The sequence below is a fragment of the Scophthalmus maximus genome, chromosome 5 (assembly GCF_022379125.1).
Source record: "Scophthalmus maximus strain ysfricsl-2021 chromosome 5, ASM2237912v1, whole genome shotgun sequence".
NCBI classification, from domain to species: Eukaryota; Metazoa; Chordata; class Actinopteri; order Pleuronectiformes; family Scophthalmidae; genus Scophthalmus; species Scophthalmus maximus.
In genome coordinates, this window is record NC_061519.1 from 5428456 (window position 1) to 5450177 (window position 21722).

A 21722-nucleotide genomic window follows, 5' to 3' on the forward strand; every position below is an offset into this window, starting at 1 on the left:
CGTCACAGGGTGTCAGAGGGTGTCATAGGGCGTCACAGGGTGTCAGAGGGTATCATAGGGTGTCATAGGGTGTCAGAGGGTGTCAGAGGGTGTCATAGGGCGTCACAGGGTGTCAGAGGATGTCCCAGGGTGTCAGAGGGTGTCACAGGGCGTCAAAGGGTGTCACAGGGTGTCATCAGGCGTCACAGGGTGTCAGAGGGTGTCAGAGGGTGTCATCGGGCGTCACAGGGCGTCAGAGGGTGTCATCGGGCGTCACAGGGTGTCAGAGGGTGTCATCGGGCGTCACAGGGTGTCAGAGGGTGTCATCGGGCGTCACAGGGTGTCAGAGGGTGTCATCGGGCGTCACAGGGTGTCAGAGGGTGTCATCGGGCGTCACAGGGTGTCATCGGGCGTCACAGGGTGTCAGAGGGTGTCATCGGGCGTCACAGGGTGTCAGAGGGTGTCATCGGGCGTCACAGGGTGTCAGAGGGTGTCATCGGGCGTCACAGGGTGTCAGAGGGTGTCATCGGGCGTCACAGGGTGTCAGAGGGTGTCATCGGGCGTCACAGGGTGTCAGAGGGTGTCATCGGGCGTCACAGGGTGTCAGAGGGTGTCATCGGGCGTCACAGGGTGTCAGAGGGTGTCATCGGGCGTCACAGGGTGTCAGAGGGTGTCATCGGGCGTCACAGGGTGTCAGAGGGTGTCATCGGGCGTCACAGGGTGTCAGAGGGTGTCATCGGGCGTCACAGGGTGTCAGAGGGTGTCATCGTGCGTCACAGGGTGTCAGAGGGTGTCATCGGGCGTCACAGGGTGTCAGAGGGTGTCATCGGGCGTCACAGGGTGTCAGAGGGTGTCATCGGGCGTCACAGGGTGTCAGAGGGTGTCATCGGGCGTCACAGGGTGTCAGAGGGTGTCATCGGGCGTCACAGGGTGTCAGAGGGTGTCATCGGGCGTCACAGGGTGTCAGAGGGTGTCATCGGGCGTCACAGGGTGTCAGAGGGTGTCATCGGGCGTCATAGGGTGTCAGAGGGTGTCATCGGGCGTCACAGGGTGTCAGAGGGTGTCATCGGGCGTCACAGGGTGTCAGAGGGTGTCATCGGGCGTCACAGGGTGTCAGAGGGTGTCAACGGGCGTCACAGGGTGTCAGAGGGTGTCATCGGGCGTCACAGGGTGTCAGAGGGTGTCATCGGGCGTCACAGGGTGTCAGAGGGTGTCAACGGGCATCACAGGGTGTCAGAGGGTGTCATCGGGCGTCACAGGGTGTCAACGGGCGTCACAGGGTACACTATGAGGATGGATTCAACAGGACTGTGGAAGTCACGGGTGCATGGAAACGTAGCCAACGTGTTCCTTTTCAAACGACCGTGACTCAGGGCGGTCCGGTCTGGCACGCCACCCGGACCGCCCTGAGCCTGGGTGCCCCGCCCCCCACTCATCTCTCTCCCTCTGATTGTCTGTGCATTTATTTTGAGTCTGTACAGTTTTGCGAGGTGTGTGTGTGAGGTCCGGGTCATTCAAACACTGCAGCAAGTCTATTGCTTTGATAAAAAAGGCATCACTTCACAGAAAAGAGAAAAAAAAACACCCCCCAAAAAAAAAGAACAAAAAAACACATGCGGCGGCGTTGAGGAGTAGTGTGAAGCTTGGAAAAAGCGAGATATACAAAGCAAATGTTTGTCACATTGCAAACAACAAGACCAGAGAGAAGCTTTGAACACGACGACAAAAAAAAAATAGAAAACATATTGACTAAAATAAGAGAACAGACAGAGCGCTACGTCTTCACATCCCACCAGCTCCCTCCGTGTACCATACTGATGATGAATCCCACCGTTTTTTGGGCCAGCCAGTGTCCCACTGTTTGGTCACAGTGGTGAGGTCTGACCTATGTGTTATTGTAGGTACATGTATATATGTGCATACACATGTATGTGCATGTGTGTAAAGGTATAACTGTGTGAAGTGTACAGTATGTGTTGGTGTGTTAGTGTATACGCGTGCCATCATAAGAGGGTGGTTGGCTGTTTATGCGAAACAGATAATGTTCATCTCTGCATGAGGATAACGAGACATTTTCCCCCAAACCACCATAGCACCATGACGTCACTGTTCAGACATACGGCCTCCCGTCCGCAGGGAGTCATACAATAACAGAAGAAAACCAAAGAAAGAAAGAAAGAAAGAAAAAAAAAAAAACACGGTTGAAAAGGTTGCACGTGTGACCAGGTGAGGCAACACTTGAAACTCACACAGGTTCTATAGTCAAGGTTGCTCAGGTGGACCTAAGACTGGAGCTGGGGGAAGGACTGTGAGAGACGTGCACCAACGAGCAGCACGAGTCAAGTGCTGGAATCGCCATGAAAAGCCTGGCGGGGGAGGGGGGGGGATTCAATAAGGAGGGCATCATTCACGTGGTTTTGGCACAGCATGTGGCATTTTTACACGGAAAGAAAAGAGAGAGACTACAACATGATTGTCTTCTTACGACAGGATCAGTGTCAGTGTGTGCTTTAGTTAGTCCCGGCCGGTGTCTGGCGGCGACGACCAGCTCATTGTCAATGCTGCCGCTGCATTCCTCTCGATGTCGGGAGTCTGAACGGACAGCCGCCGTGTTCCCGTCGTCCACTCTGTAGAGAACCAAGGCAACGGACAGGGATGTTCTTCGCTCAAACGCAACTGGGATGGAGAAATGAGTGCCCTGCAACACTTCCACCAGTCCATGACGCATTGTTATTACTGTAAATTAATCTACAGCTAATTTTTTACATAATTTTCAGGGGGTTAAGATGATGTCACCTAATTGCTTATGCTGCACAACCAACCCTCGAAATTAGAAAATTCATTTCACTATCAACACACTGAAAATGATGAGATGCTGGAACAAGGATTTTTTTTTAATTTGCCTGAAAAATGACAAACTGTTGAAGATTAAATACATTTTAAAAATAATAATAATAATAATATTTTTCTGTTGATCGACTAGTTGATCAAATCTGAATTCACTGTGTGAAACGGCCCAAACGATTGGCTTCATCGGAGGTATATGCCTACAGCATATAGGAACATAAAGGCCTCAGAGAAAATTATATATACTGTTTATATATATCCTTGTGTCTTGTTCCATTAAAATCCACAACTCAACTCATAGTTGAAGAGGCCCTTCAATCATTTTTCTGTCAGTTGCAATTAAATTACTCAATTTCTGATGAGAGTACAAAGTAAGGTAAAGCAATTATGTTTACTCCAATACATTATCGGATATTTTTCTTGACTTTGTGTCACATTAACATTCCTCACATTCATGTGTCGAACTCTTTTGTCCCAAATGACTAACAGCTCGTGCATTTCCCATATAAATTTCCTTTTCGTTTGCGCCCATGTCCGTTGGTTGGTTGGTTTGTTTGCAGGATTACGCAAAAAAACTGCTGACTGGATTTCCGGGAAACTGGTGGAAGGATGGGACGCGGGCCAAGAACTCATTCAGTCTGGGGCAGATTTAGAAAAAGCGGCAGATCCAGGATCCTTTCTCCCACTTTCTTTAACATTGCAATTTTTTCAGAGGGAATAATTCATGGATCTTGATAAAAAAAAAAGAGAAAAGAAATCTGGCATATTTAGGGGACTGGTATCTATGGGTGTGCGCCATTTGGCAGAGACCTTGGCAGAGGTATGTGCTCTACTGGGTTCCATCCCAGTTTCCATCTGCAGTGGCCCTGGTGTGCTGTCATAGTACAGAAGCGTTTACCAGCGCTGTTGCTGTAATCACAGTACGTGACGTGGAGTGACTGTGTCCCAGTCAAAGCTCCAAGTTTCTGACTCGGAGCTCTGTCGCAGAATTCAGATCTTTCCGACATCTCTGGAATGCAGCATGACAGCGTTAATGTTGTGGCGAGTGTCTACACAGAGACTCTACACGGGCCTGTGGAGCTGTCGTCCATGAGAGTGAGCGCTGCCGTCAACAGGTCGGGCCACAGAACGACGGTGAGGCCCCGGGCAGTTCAGACTCCCACCACACGGACGACCGTCTACATGACAGGTCACACATTAACCGACGAATGGGTCCGATAAAGTCGAGCAGGCGGGACGGGGGGAGGGGGGCTAAACAATCGCTAATAATGTCCTATTTTGTGTGTCAGGTGAGCAGCCATTTTTGAAATTGTCAACGTAAAGGAAGGAAGATACAACAGTTGCATGGTTTCTAATGAACAAACAAGCGTCGATAAAAAAGAAAAATCACCATTATGCCAACTGTACAATCATCAACATATCCGAGGTGAGAGGTTATATCCACAACAGTAATAACAACAAAACAAAAATGTACCCGCACTGTAAGGAATGGTTCCATCCAAAACTAGACCAGAGAGCTACTCCTAACGTGTGGAATGAAGTGACACTCAGTAGTGCTAAGAGAAAGTTCCTTGTGACGGCCCTTCTGCTGGTTCCACCCCTGAGACCACCAGGGTGCCCAGGCGCTGACGGATGCACGCACACGCACACGCACACACACACACACACACACACACAGACACACACACACACACACATACGTGGACGCACACACACTTAAATCCATTGGTCAGTCCTCGAAGACCTCCAGGAAGAGAGGAGGGAATAGCTCGGTGGGACACTCCACTTTCATGTGAAGGAATCGGCTGGCGTGGCAGGCGCCGATCATCCGCAGGTCCGTCACCTTCATTAGCAGCTTGGGCCAGAAATGCGCCACTTTGTGTTTGCGGTAGTTGATGTAATGTTCAAAGGCCAGCAGGAACTCCTCTTGGCAGCGTTCGATTCGCTCCACGCTGCTCAGGCCGGGCCGATCTGACGAAGGGTGTGGACAAGGTTATTAGTTACGGTACTGCGGAGATTTGAAGGTGGCGCTTTCCACGCCGTTTGTTGGAGAAACCTGATCATTGCATCAACTCCACGCTAATGAGAGGAAACAAACACGAGCGGTCAGAAAGGATGTGAAGACTGTTTAGTCAGATACTAAACATGAGGACATGTTAAATCTAAATGATACAGCAGGTCAAAATCTGTGACCACGCACAGCTTGTGAACAATGTGAGTACAATCTAATCACCAGAACCGATTGTCAGACAACACAAACTGACTTTTATATTCTTCAAAGTCAGAATTTATTCTTAAGATTTCATTTAATCTCAACATTTCGACTTAAATCTTGAAATGCAAAATGATAAAATCTCCCTCCCTGGTCCTTGTACTGTACCAGATTCCTAGCTTGATAATTATAGCTGACATGAATATTGTTCCAGTTGTTGTAAATGGATTATTATACTGTGAGTTCATATCCTGACATTCAGTGTTGTATAAAGAAACGGTCAAATTTAAAGAGATTAATTATAGCTTGAAGTATCACTGTCCCATTGAAACAACACTGGTTTGGAAAAACCAGAAGAAGCTATTGATTATTAACCTCCGTGGCTACTGTGAGTGTGTCAGCGGAGGAAACAGATGGGCAGGTTAACCTCGTGTCATGTCTACATGTGACAACGCAGCAGAACATTATTGATCTCCGATGAGATGCCGAGCGTCACACAGAGAAACGGCGGCGGAGGCAAAACCAAGCGACAGGAGCCGGACAAAGCTCCTCACAGTGATTACGGCGATTAATTGATTGAACGGTGGGATGAGTGACATTTGTGATTTACGGACAAATCCGGATTCTATTGTTCCCGTTCTTCTTGTTCAATCTCATGATAAATGACTGCTTCACCAGTCTCTAATATGTACAATTGTCTGGAAACTATTGACATTATTTGGAAAAGAGCCGCTTTAATATAAAGAATATGTTGATGAACTAAAATATAAAATAAAAATCTGTGTTCTCACCGGACGACAGCAGGATGACGGCCTGTAGGAGAGCCACCTCGGAGTCGTCCAGGTTGAAGGCGGACAGCGACACGCCGAGGTCGAAGATGGCGTCCGACACGACGCCCAGGCCTCCGTTCTTAAGCTGATCCCGCGTGACCGCCATCTCCCCGTTCAGCGTGAGCGTCTCGCTCTCCGGATCGTAGCGGACAGCCGCTCGCAGCGACATGATCTCCATGCAGCAGCCTTTCAACAGAATGATCTGGTCTTCACAAGGCAGCTGAGGAGACAGAGACACGTTTGGTTAGTGGAAGAGAACAGCATTCATAAACAAAATGGTACAGAAATGAACTATTCATGGTCAGTTCTGATAATAGAGGATGAAATCTGACCATTTTGTACTTCATGGTTTAGAGTGGTGTTAGTTACAACAACTGTCTGAAATCTTTGTCTATATTTTACTATAATTAGTAACTACATACTTCTTTAAGGGAAGCTTTCAGCAAATAATAAGGAAATAACATCCACTCCACTGACAATAATACTTTTTTTTTTTATTCCTATTCTTAATCATTTAGATGACATCTTTATTGTCAGTGGATTGTTAAATTCTGGCTATTATTATTATCATTTCAACATTTTTACTTTTTTAACTCTGTTTTAATGTTAAGAATTTTGTAAATCTGTAAATTCAGTTCCATAAATTAATTAAAAGAAACAAAAAAGTCCAAAGTTTCAAGTCCTATTTAAATATTATACATGAGGTCGGAGATTTAATCTCTGAAGACTATTTTCTTTACATAAACCAATAACATTAAGAAACAACATGTGTGATCAACACATGTACATGATACATTCAGTGCTCTCTGGTGATACACTCTCAAACATGTAAGTAATCTGTGTCTGTCAAGAGCTAATATTCACGAAGCATATGGGTGGATATATACGCTAAGTCCACCGGGACGTGACCGCAGCATTAGGAACTCAAAGAGCCGCTGCAGCCGGCAGACGGAGCAGCGAGGGCGAAGCTTTGTGTAGTGAGCAGCTGCACTTACCTCACAGAACATAGGCAGTTTTTTGGCAAAATCCACCACTCGGGTTATGGCAGGGGTGATTATTTTTGTAAACTGACTGAAGGCTTCTATATCCACTTTGTTTCCTTCAGGTGTATTTGCCATGGACGCTTGACCAATATCCTCAGCCTGAAAGGACAAGGAGGGAAGGTCAGTGTCTCAACAGTCTCCGTGTTTGTATTAAAATAGTTAAAACTGCACGTAGGAACTTTTTTATTACTAAGAACGTGGCATCGTGAGTGTAAGATGGGCGTGTAATGTCGTTAGTTGACTAAATCGTGATGTGAAGATGTGAATGGGGATGTATCAACGAACGCGTGTAGTGCTCACGTATCTATCTCACCAATTCAAACGTGTCATGCGTGTGAATACACCCTGTATCAGGCAAATCATTTTCAACAGGTATCTCCTGTCCCCCGTGTCTTACCTTATCTTCCTTCACCCCCGCTGCACTCTGGTCAGAAGTATAGAATAAATTACATGTTATTTCATTAAGAAGCATAGCTTCCTCGACCTGTTGGATAATCAACAGGAATCGTGAAGTTTAAATGAAGAACCCGGGTCAAGCCAACTAAAAAGAAGACATGTTAAAACTGAGGGGAGGTGAAAGAGGGTGCAGAGAGAGAAAACAGTGGAGGACAGAAATCCAAATGGGTTTCTATGGCGGGAGTCAGGCTGAGGACCACGACGTCAAACTGGTCCTCAGAAACACTCTCACCGACCATCGACGACGCGCAAATTAAACCGAGTTCTAGTGTTCCTGATGTGCGGCGATTTCAATCAACAAAATGTCAATCAAGTCTTTACCATTCAAAAAAAAGAAGTAGTAAATGCTTCTTTACAGTCCACTACAGCATGTGATGCCTTTACGCCTGAAAGTGAAGAGAGATGCTGTTGATTCAGACATACTGTGGGTCACTTCATGACATTCCCAGACTTTCTAGGACAAATTCAACAAATTGAATCTTCCCATTCCTGTTAATGCCACAGCAAACCTCGAATAAAATATATTACCGTCTCAATAAAAAACGACGAGAGGTGACCCCGCCCCCCTCATGTCAACCGAACTGAGCAGACAAAACACTCCGCTTCCGAATCGCTCCTGGTGGGGTACGAGTGTTTCCTCTGATCGTGCCATAGAAACCCAAAATAAAGCCAACAGCTGACAGACTTTCAATCTGGACAGAGCGATTCAACTTCACAGAAAATTAGTCCAAAAAACCAACAGCAAACAAACGCAATCGAAAGCTACAAACGGAAAGAAAGAAAAGTGAAACAGCACGCAAAAGAGCGAGTGATTAGTATCAGCAGTTAAGGCTCATCGCATGGGAAGACATAAAAAAAGGACAAGAATAAGAAGTTCCATTATAAATTAGTGCAGCTGCCTTGAGGAACACCCTTTTTCCATCGTCCAGCTAATTCTCCCCACTCTACAAGGATACAAAAAGACACATGGACATATTAACACAGCGAACAGTGGCACAGTGGAGGTGGAGGAGACAGGGGCACGACTCGGAGGGGGTCCGAGAGGGGAGGGAGGCGAGGTGGACCGGGCAAGGCGGGTAATCAATACAACGAGGGCAGGAGGGAGGGAGCAGGCGGATGTCTCACCAGGAATTTCCGCTTCTGCTTCCAGTGGTTGCCCTGGGCGTTCGTGGCCATGTGGGCCTCAGTCACCATGCGGATGAGGTCCCACTCCTCCTGGGTGGGCTCCAGTCGGTCCCACACCGTCTTCTGCAGCTCCTCCTTCCGACGGCGCTCCCGGTTCTCCTCGATGAGCTTCCGCTTGGCCAGCCTCTTGCTGTCGTCCAACACCACTGGGGGCGGAGGGACGGGGAGAGGAGGAAGAAAGAGGGGGACAATGAGAGTGGACAGGAACGGGTTAGGGAGGGGGGGGGGGGGCGAGGAGGAACTGGGGATATACTGACACGAGACAGCTCCATTCAGTCGAGGTGCGTTGTGGCAAGAAGCGATACGACCATCATACCATCAGCTGAGACTAAAACTCTACCCAAGAGTCTGTAGTTTGAAATATGAATCGCTCACCACAGGTTTAAAACGTAGCTGTTTTAACTTGAGTGCGTAATGAAAGATGCTTTGTACCTGGTGACTTTCCACTCAGAAACAAGAAAAAGAAAATATCAATAGAAATGTTGCGGTTTTAACTCGGTATTGTCCAGTTAATTTCAATTCAGTTGTCAAGAATTCTATTATGTTCAAGGTGAGACAATCCTAAAATGACCCTCACAGCATGACCAAATTTGAAATTACTGACTATTTTCACAATTGATTAATAATTCTTGATTGATCAATTCATAATTTGGTAAAACAGCAAAACAAAGAAGCAGAAAAAAACAACATTCATTTGTCTCTAGCAGACTGTTACTCAGGCCACGTTGTCGGCCCATGAAACTTACAGTCGGTTGCCATTCCCACCACAATGCACTTCTTGAAGCGACATTCCTGGCACTGGTTTCGTGTCACTTTGTCGATGACACATTTCCCCTCGTACTTGCAGGCGTAGGTCGGGTTGAGATTCTTCTGGATCGTCCGCCTGAAGAAACCCTAGAGGGCAAGACGGTCAAACGCTCAGAGCGGTGTTATCAAACGGCGGCGAGTGAATGAAGCGGCCGCTGCGACTCTGGGACGCTCGCGCGTGTTACCTTACAACCTTCGCAGGTGATGCAGCGGTAGTGATAGCCCGTGGCTTTGTCCCCGCACACTACACAGAGCTCATCCTTGTCCAGGTAACTCGGTATGTAACCTGGAGAGAAGAACAATCTGTCAATATTAGATTTAAAAAGAACTATTTGATAATCCAAAGCATTTGTCTTGACAGCCGTGGTTTCATTGATTGTGGTGTCGCACAGGCTCAAGTTTTTCACATGTTCAACCAGATTTTAATTATGTTGACTTTACAATAACTGGTTAATTAAGAGGTATTTTAATATCTTTTTTTCGGGGGGTAATTTCTAAAAATGTAGTTTAAATAAATGAGCTTGTTTTTTGTTGTATTGAAACGCCGTTGCTGTGGAAAGACTCATCCAGTAGGTCGACTGGCTCTTGTAGTATGACACCCAGAATTTGATTAGCACCGACCTTCCACAGAGAGCAGCACCGTGTGCTTCCAGACGACCCGCTGAGTTGACACCTGCCCGTTTCTGGGACTCAACTTAATGAGATCAATACTTTGAGCTCTGAGACCGGAGGTCAAGAAACTGATCAATAGTTTTTCTGGGGGGGTTGTTGAAGAAAGCAATAATTCATCTTTCATTGGCCTTCTGTTGCCTCAACATCAATCAATAAGGAGCCGCCAGTCGCCTGAAGACTCGGACGATCAGCCGAGTGCCGCTCGGCTGATCGTTCAGCCACCACATGACGCTCTAAGTCTTGGATTTACGCTCATCGGACTTTAATTGAAAAATCCCACACACCATTGATTCATTGATTAAAGAGGAGTAATTACCAGAACCTAAAATAAATACAGCATTTAAAAAAAGCAAAAGAGAACCATGGAACACACAATCCAGCGAGGCCGTGTAACAACGGTGAGACAATGTCATCCCTCAATTCACAACTGAAGACTTCATAAATCTCTGTGACTAAGACTCGAACCGTTAGGATCCAGACGTCATACCTTGTTTGTGCGCCCCCTGAATCCACTGTAGGTGTGGGAAGTCGGGTTTGATCTCAGGGAAATACTCGGGCTGATGAAGGCAGTGACTAAGAGGGATGTCCATGCTGCAATAATCGCTATTAAAAACCGGCGGGCCGCCAGCGTACGCGCAGGAGTAGTGCTGGCTGGGCAGCCAAGCCTGCTCCATGCAGGGCGGGTGGTGCAGGGGCTGGGGCTCGCAGTGGCCATAGCCGGGCCCCTCATCTGGGTACATGCAGTGTTCCCCACTGCCCTGCATGGTGTAGCCTCCCATGCCAACGTGAGGCATCTCATACATGTCTGGGATGCAGTAGTTCATCATGGAGGGCAACCGAAGACTACCATAAAAAAAGTTCTGGGTAAACTCTGCTCTCAAGATAGAATCAAAAAATCCTGTCCGATGCCAAGCATCGAGCCACGTGAATCTGACGGTCAGAAGCTTGCTGGTTTGAGAAAACAAGCAGACGCGAGGGAGGTGCACCCTACATCGAGGCACAGACAAATCCAACGAGCGCGGACCTCACCTAGCAACTGTCCGACCATCCGGCAGAGCTTTATGACGAAGTGGAGCTCTAATCTTGTACTTCACAAATCCGTGATGTGCAACAGACAGTGGTGATGTCACAGATTAAGACCTTGAGCGTCACACGTACAGTAAATACCACCCAATAACAGCCCCGCCCCGGGCGGAGGAGCAATTCTCAAGGAAACAAAGTTCGAGGAAAAAAAAGGAAAAAAATCTGTTCCACGAGGTTTTCTCATATCATCTAGAATCGTTAGTTCTCATAACCCTGGAATCTGTCCGAGCACTTTAACCTTCAACCCATGCGTATAAACTCCCTTTGCTTATCCCGTTTCAAACAAAATCTGTAAAAGCGCTCGAGGTTATGACACTAAGAAGATTGTAATAAGGCGTTTGTTTTGTGCACACCCAACCCTGACTTTTTACAGTTAAGACTGTAATATGTATTTAAGCACTGCAGCGAAGCTAATGCGCAGAACGCAAACAGGAAAGACGTGAACACATTCAACACGACAGCGTTTCAATGTATGAAACACTTTTTGGAAGAACAATTAACAAAACAAAAAACTATTTCAGATTAGATCACTGGACAAATCCAATTAACAAAATAAGTCCTATTTTGAATCGTTTGAATGATGTATGTATGTTTTTATAACACTATTATTTCATTATTATATTATATTTATTTTTAAAACCTATTGGGGAAACTAACTTTTTTCATTAATCAAGAATTATCTGTTTCAGATAATTCACCTATTATCCCAGACACGGCTCTGCTCAGCCATATTGATTAGGCCTCCTGTTCAATAAAGATGGGATAAGCCTTATGGCGAACATGTCTATCTGTTTGGGATTCATAATGCCTTCTTCAATAATTTAACATTTCTTCGAAACTTCGCCATGACCGGTTGTTTTATAAAATACTTCATAGAAATGCTCTCGCTATCATCAATGGAAGAGCTCATTTTTTTCAAATCATTTTTCTTTTACCTTTGCACTGTGACAATAAGTTCATCAATGATATCCTTGTTTCACCTTGACCTTACAATATGAATTAATTTCAGGTGAATACTGCACAGACTAGTCAGTAATATGGGACAGACAACAGACTCACCTGTCTCGCATATTAAATGAGAGAGATCTTAAAGTATCGATGTCGTTAATTTCACTTTTCATTCATTCAAAGAACTTTCTTTGATATTGTGAATATACAGTGTTCTGTTCAAATCATTAGAGCTGCAACATTGATGTAATTGTTCCACTACAGTTAAAATGTTATAAGTTACAGTTTATGATATTATGTAAAGCCCCATTTATCCTGACACATTTTCAAAAGACCTTTACATTTCCATTGAATTTCTAGTCCAACTGGATTTACAATAATAAAATATTATATAAAGGGAATAAGTTATATGAGAGGAGGATTTTGTACACAGACTACAGGACTGGCAAGAAACACTCCTATTGACAATTAACAATTAAACCAGTGAATCTGACAAAATCACCGGCTGTGAACTCAATTGAATTCCCATTATCCTAATGAGTCAAGAAATCACAGGCTAGTATGACAGAATTTACTTTTCTATTTCGAGGCCCACGGAGAAAGCTCCAGATTGACCTGAGAAGAGCGAAGGAATAACGGTAGACCAGTACACAATTAAATGACAACTATTACATATATCTATCAATTTGTGGCAGCCGTCTCCCATGATCCCGCCTGGATCCTTTCATGGAAAAAAACAAGTGTATTTCTGGAATCAATTTTTATAATTTTTTTTTTTTTTCCTGTCTGTCACTTTAATTCTTATTCAGAGACATTTGGGTGAGATCCGATCAGGCGCGCAGACGCCTCTGATCTTCTTATCAAACTGCCAGACTCCTAAATACTAGAAAGATAATACTAGATCACAGAAAATCTCGTGGGTCGATGTGTCACAGAGGTGGGTCAGAAACATGGGGACATGTGAACACATGAACACATGGCGACGCCTGAGGAAAGATGCGATGCGTGCGGTTTGGGCTTTAAAATCCCTGCTGCTTGCACCGGTCTGAACTCTGAGGAGCAGCCAGTCTGCACGTCTGCAGCACACGATCAATACAGTACGTGCAGGATTATGAAGAAATACAGATAATCAGGGGCTCCTATGTACACGTTTGACTCATTCGAAGACTTTGATTGCATCTCATAATTCTGTTTGTTGTTTGATACGATGTATAGGCGTGCCAGAGCAACTTTACTCTCTTTTTGCATTTTAAATTAGTGTTACACAACGCATTGTTTTTCCTAAAAGACGGCGTTTGAATATAAAAGTCATTGTTTAAAGCTCCTCCACACGGTTTGAAAAATACCAACAATGGTATATGTAAAATTACATTCCTTAACTAATCAATTTTTCTTACATTTGCACTGTGACAATAAGTTAATCCATGATATCCTTGTTTCACCTCAATCCTGCAATATTCTCTTCTTCTTTGTCCCTTTTTTTGTCGACAATTCTACGAGCCAGTTAAACGACACTGACCTTGACCTTCTGGACCGGAATCCAATAATCTGCACAGTGTTATACAGTATCTTTTACTGCTTGTTTAGGTCTTATTCAACACGGGTTCGGATAATCCTGTAATACAGGTGTATCCAGATATATTATGACACTTTAAGCGACTTGAACGTGTCATCCGACTTATGTTGAAGTGTCAGTTCTGACTGTGGAGAACGGCGTTTTAATCTCATTAGTTGCGGAGAACAACATGTTCTGCATGCCAGGGATCCATTTGTGTGCGGTGAAACAAGCACAGGGTAAAATAGACTGAGACGGTGGAACGGGTCTGTTGGACGAAGGGCTGCTGACTTGACTGAAGCATTCCGCTGCAGTCAGAGTACAAATGTAAACCTCTGAACCTATGGTTCCACTATACATTTTACATAGGGCCTTAAAGACATACATCTACAATAACAACAAAAAGTGACTTTTTTACAATACAATATATTTAAAAATACTGAAATCCGCTTGATGTTTTCAAGTTTGCCAGATAGTGAGAACTCAGCCTTTCACATGCTGTCAAAAGTTTGACAATTCAAAATAGACAGTGCTTCATCTTTGATCAATTTGTTGGAATGCCAATAATCCAGTTATTTGTACGAGAGTAAAACTAGATATGAACAAACTGCCCGACTTTTTAAAGCACAGTTAAAATAACTGGTATTATTTTCATTACCATTATTATTATTATTCATTTACATTATTAAAATTGTCAGACTCAGTGCCACATTGAGAACTGTTCAGATGTGTAGTTAAATCTATTTCATTCAATTCAATTGTAATTAATTTAAAGGACAATAAGACATTTTTTTTAGTAAGCAGCTCATATTCAAGTATGGAATTACATACATAAATGTGTTATTATTATTATTATTATTATACTCAGCTATTTTCACACAAAGATACTGGTACTGTAGATGTATTTGAAATATATATATATAAATATATACTATAGACATATTTGAAATATATATATACTGTATGTGCGACAGTGAATCTCTAGATTACTATGAAGAGCAGCACTGACATTTATTAACTGACAATATTGACACTGAATTTGCTGAAATTAATAATAAACATTGACAGGGAATAGGACTCCTATGTTTATTAATTATAATTCAGCCGACTACAAGTTCATTTACTGATAGTAGTAATTTCGTTACATTTTCATAGAATGAACATGCGTATTGACCAGATGACAAGGCAATTTAAAGTGATCAGAAATTCCAATAAAAAATACAGTTTTTACTTATGTAAAACGCCTCAACCCCTAACCCTAACCCAGATTCATATCGAAGGAGCATTTAACGAGTGCAAATCAGGATCGATCATTTAGGATGTGTACGGTAAATACAGTGTGAACAACTGATGTCGTGCAACTAAAGAATGAACGTGACACCGAAGGTGATGACTCAGCCAAGACAGGACAAGTAGCCAGTACCTAAAAGACGTTTTTACCATATTCACATTTGATGCCATTTTATATTGATTATATTTCCTACATTTTACTATTCTATACATTAATACTGTTACATGCTTCTTTGCATGCTTATCAATTTGCACGAAGTTTGGCAAAAGAGGTCAAATAAATGTCAAATATGAGTAGCTTCCTTTTGTTTAATTCAAATGTGTAACCATGTAGACATTTTATGTCAACTATTAATTCAAAATGTGCTGTATGATGATGTGTATCAGATATGAAATGACCGACATCGGGGTATTTAGGTCACAATATTATAGTATGACCACACATATCTCCCAGACTGTTAACAGCTGCTCTGTGTTGACGAAGGAGGTCACTGGGAGTCTGACATTGCTCCCTGACAATCCTCAAGTTATTTACACCGATTATTCTCCGAGCTGTCAGACTCAATATGTTCTCCGTTAAAGGCCGGTGCCACGTGAAGACTGGACTCGTTCACATCAAATGAAGCACGGACACTTTTAGGATTCGCAGACTGTTATTAGGGCCCGAGCGCCGACCAGCAGGAGGCCGGTGAAGGCCCAATTTTTTATTCTTCTTGGGCACTTGCTTCGTAATAAGCAATATTATCAAAACATGAGGGATTCCAAAGAATTGACCTGACACTACACGAAGAATGGCAGTGATTAATTACACAAACACGAGTTGACGGGTGCTTATGACGTCTGCCTACGTTTTTCAGATCGTAGGTTTAAAGTTTCTCTCATCTATCTGGAGCATTAGACACTTTTCTTCGACAATTCACTTCAAGTCCTAGCTGCTGCAGCCTTCGCCGGCTCCTCTTCAGCTCTCGCAAACACGTCACTACTCGCGCAGCGTCTGAATGTTGCCACGGACACAAGGTTTTTTTAAAACAGAGGGATCTAACCACTGAATTATGGACATTTTAATTCCCCGAGTACGAACACACTGAATCAGAATCTTAAACCACTGTCGATTTTGAAATCTCACTCATGAAAACAGTCAAATATAATTTGTATTTTTTTACATTTTGAAATATAACTGTACAAACTTGACCGTTAATGAATAATCAATGTACACTGTCTATAATCTGGCTGGATGAACAGTAAAAAGGGCTTAAGGAGGGATTACTGACTCCCTCCATGTAAAGTGTGAGTGTGAGACAAGTGGATGTGATCCACGTGCAGCAGCTGCTAAGAGACGAGTCCTATGAGGCAAATCTGCTGGTAAAGAGGGTTGATACCAGTTTAACTTTGTGATGAGGTGATGTCCTTGTCCTGGACTAATCTGGTTTGGAGTTCCTTAAAACAACTGTGAACAAACTGTTAAGCGTCAGACAGACAGAGTCTGAAACAATCTGTTGTCTGAGTGGACAGAATTAACTCCTACCGTTTTGTCTGTGAGATGTTTTTGTCATCACTCGGTCGTCGCAAATTGTTTCAGTTTTTTGGGGGAAATCGGATATTTTGATTAAAATGACGTAAGAATTTTCAGCTCAACAATTCCAATGGTTTTATAAATAGGCATGTACAGTACAAAAGTATTTACATTCATATTATTTATTTAGAAAAATGAAAAAGATCTTGCAAACGTTCTATCGTGGTAAATGTTGTTACATAAATTCACTCTCATGCCTGTGGGAATATAATTGAACATGTATTAAATAAATAGTATATTATATTAGAATATATGCAGTTTGTGTATGTATACACACACACACACACACATATATTAGGTCATTGAGCAAGGTATTTAAATAAAAATTTAAAACAAATTGTTATTATCACAATTACAAAACATCGAACAAATGAAACTCAAGACAAATGTAAAACTATCATATTGAACATTTCAAAAGATCCTTGTAATTCCATGTACCTCAAAACAATTTTTAAAATAGCGCAATATAAAACTATTTTTAAACTAACTAAATATTTCTCTACTTACCTCCATTGTCTTTTTTTTTTTGTCTTTCTCAGATGTACCATTTTTCTGAACCTTGCTCTAATAAAAATACGTTGGAATAGAACGTCCAGAAGAATATTTCACATTTCCTGTGTGAAACAATGCTGAGTAAACACCGAGGTGAACACGCTCCGGCAGCGACCTGCGGGCCGCCTCCTCACAAACAACAGGCCCGTTATGTTTCAACTAACACGGCAGGCAGGAACACAGTTTCTCCATCGGTGGCACCTCACCACAGTCGCCCTGCAGCAGGCTCTTGTCCGATATATTCCCTCCCTGATTGATTATATTAGGCCCCAGAGTTCAAAGCCGGTCATGAACAATTTCTGGATTTGAGGAACCTCTTTTCCCTCAACTGACATGATGCCCTGAGCCAGATGTCCCCGGCTACTCTGTTTTACCTGACGAGGGCACATTAGTCGCTGAACCATTCCCCTTAAAGTTCACAGTAAGCTCTAGGGGAACAGCAGAAGGCTCCAATTGGTAAAGGTTAAAGTTTGAGAGGATTATCCTGCACTTTGGAAAGAAGGAATCTATTTTGGATACTTTTTCCTCACTCACTACAAAAAAAAAGAGAAATAAAATAACCATTCCACTTGTTGTTAAGATCATTGAACAATTGTTCATAATGTGTATGCTGAACAATCCACACTGTAGATGATAAGCATGAGTGAGGTATCAGTGAGGTGACACACAAATAAAACCTGCCCTGACTCGCCAAGTAGAATTTAATAGGTCAAGGTTAAGGTGATGCAAGTGCAGCTCAAGGCCAGTCGCAGTGGAGCAGGAACTTAAAAGCTCTGTTCCTGAAAACCTTTGTCTTACTGACACTAATGTGATGCAAAGATAAAACTTAATAACTGAGGGTTTCATTACAACAACATCAATTGTACTATATGCTTTTTACCTATCGTGTCATTTCATGACATCCACCTGAAGTGCTCTTCAGTCCCGGTGCCCGACAGATAATCAATGATGACACTCTTTAAATCATCCTTATGTCTGCAGTCATCAGAGAGGACCAGAAAAAGACCTTTCACAGGAGGCCAGGCCTATGAAAAGGTCATCTGAGGCTCTAACAGCAGTGACCGAGTTGTCCTTGAACGCACCAGTGACCAATGTCAAGTATAGAACAGATGCCAGGCATGATTTCTGTCTGTCCGCCCGTCTGTCCTTATATTTTCTCGAATGTGAAGTTTTTTGCCGGAATGCTTCTTGAGAAAATTGAAAACACAGACAACAAGTAATCTACATTAACCATACGCAACCATCCGACTGACAGACGATCGTCTCACGCCCGTCAGTTGTGACCTCATGAGAATGTTGCAACTGTGAGGTCATGAATCAGGACAAACGAGGGCAGTGTCTCAGTTCAGAGGGAAACATCATTGCCATGGTAACAGCAAGTGCAGTTCACAGTTTCAAATAAAAACAGACAAATCTCTGTCTGTCAATTTCCCTCGAGAACTGCTCATCCAACATGCTTCACAGTTGACACTGCACTTCCTCACATGAATGTCAGCACAGCCAGAAGACGTTTACAGCTGAGACCAACGGCTCTTCCTGTACAAAAACGTAGGAATGAGGCTGGTGCAATGTCTGGAAATGTGAGGACTGTAGGAAAGGCAGAACTGTCTGAGCTGCTACGGCTCCTTCTACACCCTCACCCAGACGCCACTGCAGCGCACGCACGCACGCGCGCGCGCGCGCGCGCACACACACACACACACACACACACACACACACACACACACACACACACACACACACACACACACACACACACACACACACACACACACACACACACACACACACACACACACACACACACACACACACGTTCATGTCTGGCACCAGATGCACCAGATGAGCACGTGTTTGTGTCTCGTGTTCATTTGTCCTTCATCCTGAGTAACACAGCAACGATTCTTGGAAAGTTTAGCCAGTTTAATTTAAGTTAGTTTGAATCTTTCTAAAAATCTAATATGTTAACTGTGCTGGTCTGGAGGCAAATTTGGCCTTTTCTGCTGTGAAGTGACGACAGACTCCAAAGTAAACCAGCTTAGAATTTGTGTGTGTGTGTGTGTGTGTGTGTGTGTGTGAGAGAAAGGGGGAATGTGAGGACTAGATCACTGATATACAGTTCATTTACCATTTATATAGTCATTTCCAACAAGTGTCCACAGGGAATCATGATGAACTAATGGACCGTAACCAAATTGAACAGCTTCAATAGTGAACTGTGAAGTTTCTATTGCTAGTATTGCACAAGTATTGAATCTAATGCATGTGTCATTATTTTGCATTCATTTGCAGGTCTTTAAATTATCTTTCCAACCTAGGAAAGCAAATCTTAGTTGAACCATGACTCTGATAACCTTATGTAAAATGAATACAGGGAAAATAAAACACACGTCTTTTCTCCGTCTGCGGCCACCATGTATCTACACACAAGTTAGATTAAATTGGATTTCAGTCAAAGATTCCCTGGGAGCTTTGTGGATGGTTTGGGTGATGATGGATGATGATTTTTGTTGGAAAGAGAGAGAAAGCAGAGGAAATATGAAAAAAGAAATGGAGAAAGCAGATTTCCTCCAGATGCCTAATCACCCACATTACCTGATCTAAACAGAATCAATCAAGTCATTCAGGGTGTTCGAGCAGACGTCGAGCCAAAGCTGGAGGAGGTTAAAGTCTGAGGCGGCTCCTCGGTTCTTTCAGTGAACAGCTCTACATTTGTCATGAGTGCTGCGGAGCTCGCTCAGACTGACAAGACAGGAGGAAAAGCAGAGCTGAGAGGGAGGATAAATATTACCATTTTGAATGGCCTCATCTTTCCAGCGGGGGGAGCAATTTTCTGCTGGCTCTAAAATAGATGGGAGAGGCACTTTAAGAGAAAGCTTCTCGCTCAGTGAAACAGGTGACAGAGGCAGACGGACGCTGCTCTGCCTCGCACGTCACATCAAATGCACTTTAACAGCCGATCTGACAAAACATCAGGTCAACGTGAAACGCAGAACAACAGCATCAGAAACATCAGCGGTTTGACAATGATCGAGGGGATTGCGTTCATTTCCGCGCGCGACGCATGTAAACTCGTGACTTTGTTTGATGCCGCAATCGACAGCGTATGTGTCGGGTGAGCGAGGTCACCGGGACCGGCTAAATTGACACGGGTAAACAGAGCGATTCAAACTGTCTTTTCCACTGTATGGGACTGATGTATAAATGTCTCCTATGTCAGTAAACGACTGTTTGGGTGCATAATTGAACATTAATTCCAATGGACTGTTATAAATAGCTATGGGTGTGGGAAATGAGGGCTATTTAGTGAATAGTGGGCTTTCCAGTTTCAAACTCTCACAAATAAATAAGGGGTTTATCTTTTAATATCTGTCTGGTGACTAAAGTTATGTTTGAGTACACAATCAAACTTGTGGATGATTTTGGTTCTCGCCAATTTTGGCTAGATTATGTATGACAAGGAGAAAACCATATCTTATGTTTCCTCACTTCAAAAAAGCTTTTGTTTCCCGCCGCCGAGATTGTGGTACAGTCAAAAGGTTGCGTTGAAAATGACCGAGCGCGGCAGGGAAATCAATGTCACTCCGCCGCTGATCATGTGTAGAAAGCTGTAAACCTATTTTTAATATTCAAAATATTAAATATATTATACATAATATAATATTATTCGTCTCATAGTTTAAATGTGGCCGAACTGAAGATGTGATTATCTGCCTTACAAAAACGTTTGTGTGTCAGTAAAGAGTTCGAGTGTCGCATGGTGTTCTTAATGCTGTTTTCACTCATTTTCTGCTCCAACACGATTGTGATCCAGGTGAAACGGAGTTTCACTTGCCCTCAATAAATCAGATTTGAAGCAGGCGTTAAGGACATGAGACTGTGAGGAAGACTCACCTGACATACTGGTGGGGTTCAGGGCCAAGACTTCATCCTCAGAGCCTCCTCAGACATCTGGGTACCGACCGAGCTGAAAACAAACACAGAAGAAAATCGTCAGTCAAGGAGTTTCTTCTTATTCGGAGCATATAGCAGCTCATAAGAGTCAGAGTCAGGTGTTCTGTGCTCACAACTGTGCCGTCCCTGCCGTGCTGTTTAGTGAAACAGCTAAACCAATGTGTGAAGAAGAGAATCTGTGTCTTTTTAGCTCGATGTAAAAGGGTTTCTCAGGGGACAGCCAAGGATGCAGCTATTACTGTCTCCACTGTCAGGGAATCCAGCACACGGGCTGTTCAAGTGCTGTTTGTCTCTGTGTAGGGAGACATCTAGTGGTCAAATGCAAGAACAACAACTAGAAGAGTAAAATAAGTGTGTGGTGCAACATGAGACATTAAACCAACAGAGTCTAATGATAAAATAATATCTAAAAGTTTAAAGGTCTTTCAGTGGGAAAAATGATATTTAGAATTTTACTCAAATTTGATAAATGTCCGATTTGTGTGACCAGGAAGTAAATATACATAAATGGGGGATTTCCACAAAGTATTTTAGAAAATGTCACGTTGTTAATAATGTTCTTGATAGTCTTTACATGTGTGAACAGATAAACCTTCATAAGAAACATGGATACAGTCATTTGGACTGTGACAAGCAACATTTGTGTATATCTTGGAAAATGTGGTTTGCCGAATGTACTATTACCGTTAACAGTTCGCCACTGGATGTACAGAAAATCAGGAAACTTAAAGAGCAA

General features: G+C 43.3%; 1 protein-coding gene across 7 annotated transcripts in view; it reads right to left on the reverse strand.

Annotated features, from left to right (window-relative positions):
- Positions 1-2852: 2852 nt before the first annotated feature.
- The window catches only part of thrb (thyroid hormone receptor beta), a 78346-nt gene continuing 59476 nt past the window's right edge, over positions 2853-21722 (reverse strand). For 4 of the 7 annotated variants that reach the window (XM_035633601.2, XM_035633602.2, XM_035633603.2 and 1 more), the window contains 9 exons: positions 20927-20999; positions 19824-19874; positions 9545-9645; positions 9299-9446; positions 8493-8698; positions 7309-7395; positions 6864-7010; positions 5830-6088; positions 2853-4797 (listed from right to left, as the gene is read on the reverse strand). In XM_035633601.2, coding sequence (XP_035489494.1) covers positions 4556-4797; positions 5830-6088; positions 6864-7010; positions 7309-7395; positions 8493-8698; positions 9299-9446; positions 9545-9645; positions 19824-19874; positions 20927-20933 — 1248 coding nt within the window. In that variant the 5' untranslated portion in view covers positions 20934-20999 and the 3' untranslated portion in view covers positions 2853-4555. Of the gene's footprint in view, positions 4798-5829; positions 6089-6863; positions 7011-7308; positions 7396-8492; positions 8699-9298; positions 9447-9544; positions 9646-10518; positions 14462-19823; positions 19875-20926; positions 21000-21722 lie in introns of those variants that run through there. The other 3 variants (XM_035633605.2, XM_035633606.2, XM_035633607.2) reach the window with 3 other exon arrangements.